The sequence below is a fragment of the Carassius auratus genome, chromosome 37, assembly GCF_003368295.1.
Source record: "Carassius auratus strain Wakin chromosome 37, ASM336829v1, whole genome shotgun sequence".
NCBI classification, from domain to species: Eukaryota; Metazoa; Chordata; class Actinopteri; order Cypriniformes; family Cyprinidae; genus Carassius; species Carassius auratus.
In genome coordinates, this window is record NC_039279.1 from 4871180 (window position 1) to 4886158 (window position 14979).

The following is a 14979-nucleotide window of genomic DNA, read 5'->3' on the forward strand; positions in this document are numbered from 1 at the left end:
TATGCAAATTAGGTTTTTATTACTGTTAAAAATAGTGCTGTTATTGGACAATTAATCTCTTGATATCTGACCAGAAGCAAAAATAAATAGTTGTGTTACTCAATTTGATGAATGTGGAATAACAACATGCTTCATAAATTAAGTGCACACAATTATTATAATTTTTTTTTTGTGTGTGTGCCTATATAATGGTGGTACTACAATAGACTATTGAACAGTCTATGCAGCATTACGTCAAACAACACTCAAAAAAATGATTTTTGCTCTTTGTTCAATTTAATTAATTAACATGAGCACATACAACATAACTCTTTGTAAAAATGGTGTCAACTTAATTATATTTAACAGAAACAATGTAATTTTCAAAAAATTAGGTTTACAACATTTTTTTTAATTGAGTCAACAAGAATATTTTTTGTTCGTCTTAACCGGATGCACGTCATCAACGGAAACTGATGCAGATGGATTGCTCAGCAGCGAACATGTGAGTTGGGTAAGTGGCCTTTTTTTCTTATCTATCACCGTCCATCTAATTTTATTTAATTAACAAACTAATAAACATATGCTTTCTTAATATCTTGTTGCATACCAGAAAGTTATTTTTTATAAGCACTGTATGAAAATAGCTCTTAAGTGTGTCGTTTGTAGCTGATGTTAGGTTTCTGGATTCAGCACGTGGTGCAGACTTTCTTTTTTCCCTAAAAGTATCAAATAACGTTAAAATGAAGAATCGCGGAACAAGAGAGAACAGAAAACCCTTCAGTACCATGAATTAATGTATAAAACCAGGGCCATAAGACACGCCCGATTAATTAGAAATTGCCAAATTGTCCCCTAGGATTTCAAATTCTTACTCTGCATTCAGCTGTTGTTAGGGTGACAAAGTTACAAATGTATATTTTAGGTCTTCCTCATCTATATTTAATTTATTGCTTGTCATTGTTAAAACGATTGAGATGCCAATCAAAGCGCACAGCAGCCAATCGAAGGCTTTAGATTAGTCACGCTTGTTAAGTTCACGTGCTCGTGACTGAATTCACCGCGTTCACGGAGTCTCTCGTCTTAAACAACAAATAGTGTTTTAGCGACGTAAGTATTACATTTCGCTGCTTCAGTAATTGTAAGTGGAGTTTTTGCATTTCTTCTGCTAGCTAGATTATGGTCATGGACCGACATTATGTCTGTGTAGTCAGCTAATAACGTTTTGTTTCCCCAAGCGCTTGTATGTGTAAGTTAATGTTATTCTGTTACTTGCGATTAATATATCAAGAGGAATAATCGAAAATGATTTCTGTCATAAGTTGTCACTCTGACCCTGTACTAAATATTTTGTTTTCTTTGTAGCATTTTAACCTTTTTTGTCTTTGCTGAATTGCCCATAAAAAAAGACCTCTGTAACTTATGTCTTCAGATAAATGATGAATTTCATCGGATCACAACCCTTCCTTTACACTCCAAAATTCATGTCCAAACTGGATCTGTTCTCTGATGATCTGCTAAAAGTGTTTACCAAAAAAGGGTGGAGTGTTTAGAAAAAAGATTCAAGATGTGATGCTGCCAATGTCTCAGGTAGTATTTTTATTTTTTTTCAGTTTTTTTATAAATTGCTTTTTAATACAAGCTATTGATATAGTGCTCTGTAATGCATAATGGCTCAGAGATGTGTATTGGAGGGTGTCATGTATGAATATCAGAAACTTGAAAAAATGTTTTGTGTGTTTTCTTATAATGCCACCATGGAGACCAAGCAAGAGTGCATTCTCAAGGGGCTATGCATCTACCTGAATGAAGATGAATATGGAGTATTTGGTGAGTTCTTTTTCATTACAAACAGTTATCACAAGTAATAACAAACTTGACCTTGCAAAAGACGTGACATGTTTTTCAATTCAAAAGCAGAGACACTTTCTTATATATATATAGTCAATTCAATTCACCTTTATTTATATAGCACTTTACACAATACACATTGTCAAAGCAGCATAATTAAACAGGAAAATAGTTTGTCGGTAATGCAAGAGGACAATAACAAACAGACAGTTTTTGTTTTGTTTTTTAAGAAAAAGTCAGTTCATTGATTATTCAGTGATGTCATCATCCAGTTCAACTCTCTTCCAATAGTGTCTTTGCAATCAGTCAAGCATCCCCATTCGCCAAAGGTGGCAGTGGCAAGGAACCAAAACTTAAAGGGATGGTTCACTTTCAAATTAAATTTTGGTATGTTTTAGCTTACCTCAAGGACTTCCAAGATGTAGGTGTCTTTGTTTCCGCAGTATTTCCAATTTTGATATTTTTAGGTCAAACTGTTCTTGTCTGTGACTAATATAATGGAGGTCTATGGTCACCACCTCAAAGAGCATGCACAGAGAAGTCCAAATTAAACAATTCCCCACCGTAAGTACACATTGATGACCGAAGACACGAAACGAGCGGTTTGTGTAAGAAAACAAACAGTATTTATATCGTTTTTACCTTCTGTACACAACCACGTCCAACTGATGTGAGGGCGCGAGTAGGCTACTTCCTGTTGTGTGACGTGTGCGCGATCTGGCTTAGTCTGCGCAAGCGCGGAAAGCACACTCATTGTTTACACTTACTGTCTATGGTTTACACAGAGATTTCTGAAGTGTTACCTTACACTGTGAAGATTTAAACATATTTATACGTACAGGAAATTGCAATGGAAGATGATTTCAATACATCAACAGACAACGTTGAATTTGTCACAGCCATATTTGAACCAGAATACACAGATGAAGTACTCAGGAGCGATCATGGAAGCATCCGCTACGGCAGCACGTCTTCAAGACTCAGAGATATATTAAAAATTGGTGGTGTTTTAGTAGCAAGTGTTGTGAGATGCCGACAGAAGTGCTGAGCATATGTTGTCACGAATGGAACAACTACAAGACGACGAGGACATTGACTGTATCGCATCACACACCTGCCTGATTGAAGATCCTGAGTTTTCTCCACTGTTGAGACCCAGCATTTTGCACATTGTGTTTAGTTTGCCACGTATAAACTGGAGGCGACGTCCAATGCCAGAGGGACCAAATGGCACACTGTCAATAGAGTGAGTAATGTGTTGTTTATTATAATTGTAATGATTATAGGGTGCGTTATAAACAAATTAATAATTACAGTTACTGCATTATATTTCAGACAATGCAGATTGGTGGTGTATTGTGTGGTAAACAGTAAACAATGAGTGATGTACACGCACGAGAGATCGCTTCCGGCGCTTTCCGCGCTTGCGCAGACTAAGCCAGAGCGCGTGCACTCAGATCAGTTGGATGTGGTTGTGTACAGGAGATAAAACCAAAATAAACAGTTCATTTTCTTACACAAACCGTTTGTTTTGTGTCTTCGGTCATCAATGTGTACTTACGGTGGGGAATTGTTTAATTTGGACTTCTCTGTGCATGCTCTTTGAGGTGGTGACCATAGACCTCCATTATATTAGTCACAGAAAAGAACAGTTTGACCTAAAAATATAAAAATGTAAACTACTACGGAAACAAAAACACCTACATCTTGGATGCCCTTGAGGTAAGCTAAAACATACCTAAATTTAATTTGAAAGTGAACTATCCCTTTAATTAGTGACAGAAATGGAAAATAAACTTTGGGAGTAACTTTACTTGATCTGGGTGCCAGTTCTCCTCTGGCCTGATGAAAACAGCAGTTTAATTCCAGGCTTCACGGGGAAGTCGTGGCCTAATGATTAGAGAGTCGTACTTGCAATCTAAGCATTGTGAGTTCGAGTCTCGGGCCGGACGGAATTGTGGGTGGGGGTAGTGCATGTACAGTTCTCTCTCCACCTTCAATACCACGACTTAGGTGCCCTTGAGCAAGGCTCTGAACCCCCAACTGCTCCCCGGGCGCCGCAGCATAAATGATGCCCACTGCTCCGGGTGTGTGCTCACAGTGTGTGTGTGTGTTCACTGCTGTCTGTGTTCACCTTGGATGGGTTAAAAGCAGAGCACGAATTCTGAGTATACTTGGCCGTATGTCACGTCACACAAAAAAAATATATATATGCATATATATATATATATATATATATATATATATATATATATATATATATATATATGTGTGTGTGTGTACTCTTGTACTCAGTATCAACCGTTTTCAGAGAATGAGGGAGGGGTGTGCTGTCAGCAGTTGTTTTAATTGTGCCCAGTTTTGGTTAAAGATAAGTAATATTGATTTGAAATAAGTAACGGTAGCATTTTATAATATTGGTCCATTAGTTAACTGCATTAGTTAACATGATCTAAACAAGAACAATCCTTCTACAGCATTTATGAATCTTAGTTGATGTTAATTTCAACATTTACTAATGCATTATTCAAATCAAAAGTTGTGCTTGTTAACATTAGTTAATGCACTGTGAATTAGCATGAACTAACAATGAATAACTGTATTTTCATTAAGATTAACAAAGATGAATACATACAGTAATGTATTGTTCATTGTTTGTTCATGTTACTTAATGAATTAACTAACATTAACTAATGGACATCATTCTAAAGTGTTACCGAAGTATCAATGGCTCTTGAGAATATCTGGTATTTTATAAATGTAATTTGTTAATGTCATCTAAATTAATTAAAAATTTCGAACAGTCACTGAGTGATAGTTAGAGATTTTAAGGAAGCATAGTTATTCATTGTTGTGATATTGACAAAGGCACTGTATTATTTTCCATTATAAAGTGGAACACAGTCTGCCAAAGGTGTTGAGTTGGGTTGTGATCTGGTGACCGAACGCCATAGCATTGTTTTAAGATGACTCGTGGCTGTTTGAATGTGCTGTGGAAGTGGAGTTGTTCACTAAAATAAAAATAACTGTTTTTTTTTTTTTTTCAAAGGATGATGACCCTGCAAGAACCGAAGCGGACATAAAGAAGACCTTTTAGGGATTCTGTGATGTAAAGCATGAATTTGCTGATGCAACAGAAGACCCCGAAGATATCTGCATTGTGCTGGAAGATGTGGAGGTGCTTTCTGGTTTAGGTAATGTAGTATTGGCTACAGCCATGCTACTTGGACTAATATACTCTTTAAATCTTACTCATCCACAGGAGATCCATTACACTTTTAAGGTGCTCCAAAAAATGATTCTCGAGCTGAACTTGTGTAAATTGTCTGCCAAAGCACAGGCGCAGAAAACAAAACTCTTCACTTAGGTGTGCTGTGTTTGAGGATCCCTTTGTGAATGCTGTGTTTTATTTCCTTGTATGCTCATGTGATTTTGTTGTATCTGAATTTTTGAACGATGAGCAGAGGTGATTATGTCTCTCAATCACATTTAATATCATGTTTAAGAAAACAAAATAAAATAACATTTTGTTATATTCTTATATGCTCATGTTTTATTTGCATTGTCATTTTTTAACTTAATGAGCATGTTTAATTGCCATATTTGCAGTTTTAAGCAAGAAGACTCTCAAGGTTAAATGTGCTCATGTTTTAAATACAGATTTTTACTAAATGGATTGACTTAACATATTGACTTTCTTCACAGTAGACTATAGGTATACAGTAAAAAGGTTTTAATGTAATAGAACACAATTATTTCACTTTCATTTGGAAGTAACTGTAGAGTCAAGTTAGATAAGTGTAATGATTTAAATTGTTTCTAGTATGCAGTACAAAAATGTTTGTAGTTGACATTGCATTGTTAGATATAGTAGACATGACCAAATTGAATGTAGTTAACATGGCATTATTTTATATAGTAGGCATGACAAAATTCAGAGTAGTTAACCTGACACAACTTTCTCTATTAGGCATGGCTAAACTTTATCTTGTAGAATGGACCAATTTTCTTCTTGTTGTCTTGACTAAAATAATTTAAGTTTACACAACAAGATTACAACAAATCATTTCAAACTAATTCGATATTGTTTGGAAAATGTAATTAAATTTCGTGGAAAAGTTTACTCAAATTTTTTTAAGTTCATTCAACAACTTTTTTTTTTGAGTGAAGTGTGGGCTCAAAGGAGGACCACAGGGCTGAAGGCCACGTTTCGGACAGGGCCAAGGAAAGTAATTTCTAAGGTGGAGCAGATTATTACATTTTTATGAAAGATTCTGAAAATAACATTCACTGATGAATCATGCAAAGTAAGACAAAGAATGTGTATTAAGAAATTCAAATTGAGTAAATTCTGATTTCACATTGACTCCTGATTAATACCAGCTTTTTAAAGCTTTAGTTCAAAATAGGAGAATGCCAGTTGTTTTTGCCTAATTTTACTTTTGAGACGAAGGGATTTTGAAATGCTCAGCCTGTTTTTAATACTTAATAGATCTCTGCTCTCTGTCTGTGCCCCTGGCTAGATTTATGTCATGGCTACTGCTTAAGGGGGCTGTTTCAATTTGACTGTTGTTTGATGTAAATGAACAGGGATTAGTTATTTCTAGCACAGGAAGGGGTTATGCTATTTTACAGATTTCCAAAGAGATTAGACATTATTATAAATCGTTTTTTGGCCTATTAGTGACTGTATTGCATTTTTTCCATATTATTTCTCACTTATATCATGGAAACTGGCATGGAAATTCTGTGAGTGAGCTCCATTAATATCACACCTGTGTGCCAGCACTGTTTTATCTGTTTTCTCCTGTATTTCTGTCTGCCGAAAGAATGAGCAGCAGGATGGCGGTGATGAGCTCCACTCCCCTGTGTGTGTCAGTGGAGATGCTGGGAACCCTGTGACCCAGATCATCCCTCCACACAGGCCCACTGTAATTTAACACCAGCCCCATCTCCCCCCTCCTCTCCTCTGCCAACCCTCACTGGGCCCAGTGATCTGACACAGACACCTGTGTGTCTCTCCTGGCGTTGCTTTTATTTCTTTCTCTCTCCCGCCTCCCCCCGCATCTCTTTAATCATTCCTCTCCCTCTGTTTGACAGCCTCAGTGATGCTAACATGGGTGTACTAGCCAGAAAACTAAAAGAAAGAAAAGGTGCTCAAACACAAGTTGAAGACACATGGTCTTTATAATCAATACTTAGGAAACCTGTAACACATATGGAAGGCAAAAGTATTGGCATTGTGTGTGAGAATGAGCTTTATCATGGTGTGGGGGAGTGGACATTCCCTGCAAGCTCTTTTGGCATGATTTGTTTGCTGCAGCTCTTTGGTTGGTGGAATTTTCTGAACAGCATCATGGGTAATGTAGTTTTCCACCACAAATGTATCTGTTAAACATTATTATTTAAAATAATGTATCATTTCAAATAACAGAAGGCAGAAGCATCTTTTATTGCCAATAAAATAAAGAAATTTTGAAAAATTCTGAAACCTGACTGTTGAACTATGGAAATAAAGCCGAGGACAAATAGAATATAGTTGTTGGTAGCCACTGACTTCCATAGTATGGAATAAAAAAAAATATTAGAAGTCAATGGTTACCAGCAACTGTTTGGTTACCAACGTTCTTCAAAATATCTTCTTTTGTGTTAAATAGAAGAATGAAATGTGGGTCCGTAACTGATTTATAAGTTTATTTTTATTTTTTGGAATGAACTACCCCTTTAAGTCAAAAACAGTTCAACTTTTCAAAGCACATCTTCAGACTTCTGCATTCCGTCCCCTTCAACTGCATCTAGCTTTTTTACTTTTTGAATGCTAGAACGCTGTCTGTGTGAACGGCTGCTAAGGCCTCAGGGTGGTTCTATTCATGCAGCAGCTGCAAAACAGCTGCCTGTTTCCCATCAAAATGCACAGTAAAAAAAAAAGGAACAAGAAATTTACTGTGCAAACTCCTCCCCCTCAAACCACATGCTTATGTATGGTAGCACACAGGAGCTATCGACCCTCTTAGACCGCACATCCAGAACAGCGTGCAGACTTACAGAACATTCCATGTGTTTCCAGAATGATAACGCTGTCATTAGGTGCACATCTGAATCTGCCGAGATGATCCCGATGATCTCCGATACCGTGGCGCCTGTGGAAAAGCTTGACTGCTCGGTGCAGGAAGAAGAGATCTGAGTGGGTGTTGGGCCTTTTGTGTCGGGCTGAGGTGCATAATTATGTCTCCTTCACTGCACCCCTCTGACAGCCAGTATTTTAATGGCACTCAGTAACAGAGGTGCTATACTGCCTGAACTGACGATTAAACCGCTGTGAGTGTTTGAGTCTGTGAGTGTGCTGATAAGGCCACACAACAAATCTCTGTCCACATATCCACACATATATATATATATATATATATATATATATATATATATATATATATATATATATATATATATATATATATATATATATATATATATATATATATATATAATATACTGAAATGTATGATAATTTTATACATTTAGGGGTGTTCAAATATACAGGCAATCTGTTTTTGAAACTACAAAGGAATAAATCCAAGGCTTTCACTGACAAGATAATATCTTACTGAGTGTGTTAAAATCCAGCATGGTCATAACAGAAATAAATGAAGCCCAATGAGAAGACTATATCCCATCAAGGAGATAAAAATCAATGTTGCCCTTTAATTTGTGCAACTTTATAGGCGCAATCAGGCCCCTCTGAGTTGCTATGGTTATGTAGACTGCAGGATGTTTTTGCAAGAAAGCTGGTCTGAGCCTCTTGACCTTAGATAAGATGTGATCGACCACTAATCAAACCCTGGACTATTGCATTTCCATCATAGGAGCACATGCAGAGGAGCACCAACTAATTAACTAATGTGGCCTCTTGTGGTTTAAGTCATGGAAAATATCAAGGTTAGTCTGTCATTTTAGCAAAATGAGTGATCAGGACGTACAATGCACATTTTTCAATCTTTATTTTGTGATAATGAATAATGGTAATAAATTATCCCAATCATAATGAGCTTTATTGCCAGGTATGTTCACACATGCGAGGAATTTGTTTTCGTGACAGATGGCTACAATAAATAAAATTAAATAAAATTAAACCCATACACTGTTGCTGAACAGTTTGATATAATCAAGATTTTTTTATGTTTTTGAAAAAAGTTTGAAAGTGAAAAGACATTTGATGAAAAATAGAAATAAAAACAGTAATATTGTGAAATATCAATGATATTAAACAATATCTAGGAGGACCCACTGATTAACCTTTATTTAATTTTTTTATAAATTCTTTAGGACCACTAGGCATATTATTGAAATTCTAAAGCTAGACAAACCTATTCATTTAAAAATACTGTTAGAATTAAAACGAAAGAACATTACATAAAGAAAATGTTTTAATAAAACTAAAATAAAAAAATTATACAATTAAAAAAATATAAATTTAAATAAATATTTTTTGAGTGAATTTATTGCATGATTTGTACATAGAAAATAGTCCCATCTTAAGATGGCAAGAGTGCATTCCATTGGAATTTGAATTATTTCTGAAAATAAGCTCTTTGATTCTTACGTTTTCAACTACATATTGAAGCCTAAATACAATCGGCAGAAGTAAAAAGCTACACGTGGTCGCATGACTTCAAGTCACCATCATCATGCCTCTGACTCTTTTAGTACTTATTTAAACATTTTCACTAAAATAGTTTGCCAGAGTAGAGTGCGATGAGGCTGTGAAAGTGAACTTGTTTTTCAGAACAAGTGAAAGCTATTTAAAAAAATCACAAGGTAACTTGTTTCCAGGTTATAGCTTACAAAAAAAAAATAATAAATAAATAAAAAAACATCCCTGCAGCACTCTATATGGTATGAGGTGCCAATAAGATTACAGTTACATATAATAACTCCGATATAAAAAAGCGGTTAACTCTAACTACCACAACTATTCTAAAACTAGAAGCCTAGGCCTCTCACTTCAATAAGCAGAATTCAGAAAGGTACTGTCTTTCTACTCTGGCTTGTCTAAGGGCCAGATGGAAGGAAAAGCCTGTGGACAAGAATGCTGGATGAGGGCTGGGTCCTTCACACTAGGATGCAGAAGGAGGTATAGAGGCCTGTCTAATTGCCTATTTCAAAGAGCTGGCTGGCGGAGGATTTATTCAGGCTTAATAGAGCCTGCCCGTTTCACTGAGGGTGCACATGTCAGCTTGCGAATGTCACTCAAAGATGCTGAGAGCAGGAACCGGAGGGAGAGGTTGGGTGTGTTCTCATTCAAGCTCTCGGGCTGTTAGCTATTCAGCTAGCATGGTCGCCACTCACCGATCTTACTGGAGAAATACGTTCAGAATTGAGCAAAGGAGAGGGGGTGCTGGAACAAATGTTTCTGCTTGTCATTGGCTGCTTTTTACACAAACAGACAAAATGAGATCCTTCTTTTTAAGAGACGGAGCCTGTTTTGCTCATTAAAGATCAAACGCACTCAGGCCAACTCATTTTGATTTAATTAACTGGAATCGATTTAATTAAGATTAAGGCTTACATTTGGGCCATTAAAAATGTAAATGCAAAAGAAAATCTACTGACTGGGCAGCTCTGTAATCATGGTTTGTTCAAAGTTTTTTTTGTGTCTGTGGCAGCAAACACAATTACCATCACACTGAATAACAAGAAAAATAAAGTGTAGCATACATGTTATATTGGCTGTTTATTAGTACTTATAAAGCACATATTAATGCTTTATTCTTCATGATCATATTCTAGATCTCTACCTAAACTTAACAACTACCTTTTTAAATATGAATAAGTAGCTAATTAGCTAATAAACCTATAGTTATTAGTGAATATGTGTTAGTGTTAGTCAATATTTTTTATAGCCAATTTTTTAGTTATATTGTGAAATATTATTATAATTAAAAATAACTGGCTCTATTTCAATATATTTCACAGCAATTTATTACTCTGAATTTTTAGAAGGCATTACTCCAGTCTTCAGTGTCACATGATTTTTCAGAAATAATTCTAATATGCTGAAATGGAGCTCAAAAACATTTCTTATTATTATGAAAAAAATGAATTATATATTTTTTAATTAAATATTTTGCAACATTATGTCTTTACTGTCAATCTTTAACACATCCTTGAATAAACATATTGATTTTATACACACACACACACACACACACCCTCAAAGAGCAGTGAAACAATAGAAAATCAGGAACTAGCAAACAAATGATTAAACATGGTCAATAGTGCCACCTATATAACACTTATGAATTATCAATTATTATTAAATTTGTCTTTAACTGTTAATATAATAACATACAAAATATACCATGCACTTTCAGAATGGCACTGGACAATAAGCCAGATCATGCTGCTGTCAACACTATATGTTGTGAGAGTGTATGTCCAAATGATATCATTTGGTATAAACATTGGCACAATGACCCCGTTTCAAATCAACCAAAGAAAATTAATAAAACAGAAACATAAATGTATGATAACTTACTCTAAAATAATTCTCAGCCAATAAAACATCACATCTTTTCAGTATTTTACTCCGTTTACTTCAGTCATTTCACACACATCACAACACTCAGAGACGCTACAGAAATAATCTTGATGTGATGACGACAGACATCCTCTTGTACCATTACAGCTGTACAGGCCACTTACATTATAAAGCTCTAAGAAATTCTTAAATGCTGGATTTGTAAAATTTGACAAATATATGCAGAAAATAATTTGATATGTGGAACATTATTTACATTCAATTTATGGTCCCCTTTTCTTTTGTATATATTGATGTTTTTTGTATGTTGCATTTGGGTACCGCAATTCTCCTCTCTGTTACTCTTAGGAACAATTACAAAAATATGACCTTAGATAGAGTAACAAGAGTTATTTCAGTGAACAATGCCAGTTTGGAAGGACAACAGTTGAAATGAATGATGAAGGCTGTCACTCTTTAAATGTCTCAGTAACAAAATCCTCTAAATAGCTATAACATTCAATATAAAAACACAAGTCATTCATCTCAAGAAATCTAAGCAGAATTAAGTTTTGAAATGTACTAAAGAAAACAAATCAAAAGTGAAATCAGATGGATGTACATTCTTCATTTCCAGTTTAAAAGACTAGTGAAAGGATACTGTTAATTTCAACTCATTGTATGGATGCAGGACAAAGTAAGTCCAAACAGAGAGGCAAAAAAGTAAATTTAAATAGTTTTGAAAGGATGCCTTCATTTCCTATACCTACTGACAGTTTTTTTTTTTCAAAGTTATGGTTGTATTCCCTCCTGCGTGAAAGCCAGGGTAGGAGAAAACAGCTCTATTTCCTCTTAGCGTTCACACTCTTGCAGACCCAGTTCATGCCATCCTGAAACAACATTGGAGTCAGTCCAAATACTGTAGTTTGTGACTAACAACAAAATGTAATCCAAACCAACCTGGACTCCTTCTCCTGTGAGGGCAGAACAGGACTGGATTTGCCACACTCGGTCTCTGATAGTGTGCAAATTCAAACCCTCGGCTATCTCGGACGCGGGGGCTGCCGTGAGCAGGTCCTGCTTATTAGCAAACACCAGGACCGGGACCCCGCTGAGCTTTTCTTCATCAAGCAACTCAGCCAGCTCCTGCATGCAGATCAATACACTTAATTAAACACTGAAAGCAGAAATGGCTTTGAATGGCGAAGAAATAACAGTCACAAAGCATCACCTGTCCCGTTTCCTCAAATCTTTTGCGGTCTGCACTATCAATAACGTAAATCTGAAATCAAAAGGAGTGTCTAATTAACAGCGTGTTTGGAATCAATTGTGGGATGACTTTTAATCGGACAAATGATCTCACCAGTACATCTGTGTTCTCAAAGTAGTTCCTCCAGTAGGGCCTGATCTTTCGCTGACCACCGATATCCCACACATTTAATTTGAATCCTTGTGATTGGACGCTCTTGATATTGAAACCCTACAGATAAGGAAACAAAAAAAAAAAACAGTTGATTCAGTAAATGCATGTGGCATTAACTCTGATTGGCTTAATGCAACCATATGGTGGCCTTTTTTTTCACACATGCCCTGGCCAAGACTTCTAAATTGCCTAAAAAATCTGGGTTTGTTTTCTTATTTACATGCTCTCTACAGTCCTCATATATTATATATGCACTCATTGTTTTGACTGTTCTCTGTACATCCCACCTTCTCCCAAGCCACGATTGGTCGATTATGTACAATGCCTGCATACTATTGGTCAAACTACTTTTCAACCATTATATTCAGCAGGTATGAAAATAACAGTTTAAAGTCATTACCTGAACATTTATGACATTTCAGAAAATACTAACCAGGACATTTTCGGGAATAGAGAGCAATTATTGTCACCCACCTGTGTTGGAGTAATATGGGTGATGTCTTCAGACGCCAGCTGTTTCAGTAAGGTGGTCTTGCCTCCGTTGTCCAACCCCAGAAGCAATATCCGCACCTCCTGATCGGGGGTACTTTTAAGTTTCCGTAAAATTGATAACAAACCCTAAAAAATAAAGTAAAAAGCGCAGATTATACAATGTTCTGAGTTTATGCAATGCACGCAGCATGACGTCATACGCACGAGCACACGCAAACATGTTTCAAGACGAGCAACGAATGCTCAAAGAATATGTAATTAAAGAAAATAAACCTTGACATTATTTCCCCCTGAAATACGCATAAAAGAGACTTTAAATGCAGTACATAAGCGATTCTCGATAAGTCGTGACACCTGAACAGTCCTGCGAGCTAATCTCATCCACGACCGAGAACCGCTGCTCATCTTTAATACCGCTTGATTAAAACAAATCCACAATTCTCCAAAGGCTAACATGGTATGTGACAGGGATGAAAATGTTCTCACCAGTCTCAAACAAACACGTCTACAGGGAAGAATATGTTTATTGTAAGCGCTTTAACTCACCATCTTGTGATTCTGCCTCCCTGAGACGCCGCTGAGGGTTACTAGGGAGTGACGTAGTACACAAAAATACGTGCATTCTAAGAAGGGTTAAAAGCGACGTAGTACACGAAAAACATTTAGCTCTGCTAACCAATTTAAACTAACGATTACAGGAGTTATACTAACCATGTCGATTTCAGTCATGTATTTAAGCTGTTGAGGTTATCAAATCCAAAGCAGATGGTATGTACACAGAGATCAAATAACATGATGATATAAGAGAATCAGTGTAATAATAAATAAAGTTTCATATAATTACAATAAATTCCATTATACATATTCCGTAATATAAAATATATTGTGTAATGTATATACAAAATGACTTCAGTAAAAGTATCAGAACGAATTGGTTGAACAACTTTTTATTAGTAAAACAATAAAACATATGTAACAAATACTTGAACGATTCGTTTACGAATCATACTGAATCGATCCGAGCGTTTCTCGAGTAAACAACACTGAACTCGAAACTCACTGACTGAATAACGCCAAAAGAGTATGCTGTTGTATTTGATGCCATACCTCAACAAGTTACATTTTGTAAGAGTTTGTGGAAGTGATTATTCTTCTGAGGCAATATTTGTTAAAGGCAGCATGTTTATAGGAGATATTGATATTTTAAAACATAGGTGTACAAATAAACATATTAGGAATATGATAACTGGTGGAACAGCTACTCATAAAAGCTTGATGTGGACCAATATATTTAGGAATATAAACTGGAAAAAAGCTTGGTGTATTTGTGAAGCATACTGTTTAAATAATAAAGTAAAAGAGGTTACATTTAAAAGTGTGTTAGAGAGGTTTAAGTTAGAGATTGATTATTCATGTGATTTTTGATCAATGGAAAAATAATCTATTGTCCATCTGTTTTGTAATTGTATACAAACAAAAAAAATGTGGGTGGATATGGAAAATTTCATTAAAAAGAAAACAAATGTTATATTTAAATTAAATTTTTATATATGTATGTATTATTCCAAAGAAAATAATAATAATAATTTTAATTTTATTGTACAACTGTTTATTATTTTGGGAAATTTTCATATACACAAGAAGAAATGGTCAGGATCCAAGCCAAATTTTATTCTGTTTTTTAGGAGACAAAAGACTACTGCACCAGTTTGGAGAACAT

The 14979-nt window shown here is 35.6% G+C and overlaps 1 protein-coding gene and 1 long non-coding RNA gene across 2 annotated transcripts; one reads left to right on the forward strand and one right to left on the reverse strand.

Annotated features, from left to right (window-relative positions):
- The first annotated feature begins 437 nt into the window (after positions 1-437).
- Positions 438-5373, forward strand: LOC113055943 (uncharacterized). Its single transcript, XR_003277622.1, has 4 exons — positions 438-493; positions 1412-1569; positions 1743-1809; positions 4880-5373. It is a non-coding gene; the product is annotated as an uncharacterized LOC113055943 (long non-coding RNA).
- A 6022-nt stretch (positions 5374-11395) lies between these two features.
- LOC113055944 (ADP-ribosylation factor-like protein 3) lies at positions 11396-13897 on the reverse strand. The gene is made up of 6 exons (XM_026222336.1): positions 13806-13897; positions 13242-13385; positions 12708-12824; positions 12576-12626; positions 12305-12490; positions 11396-12234 (listed from the first exon to the last, which is right to left on the reverse strand). The coding sequence occupies exons 1-6, from the start codon at positions 13806-13808 to the stop codon at positions 12187-12189; spliced, it is 549 nt and encodes a 182-aa protein (XP_026078121.1). The 5' UTR covers positions 13809-13897; the 3' UTR covers positions 11396-12186.
- Positions 13898-14979: the final 1082 nt, after the last annotated feature.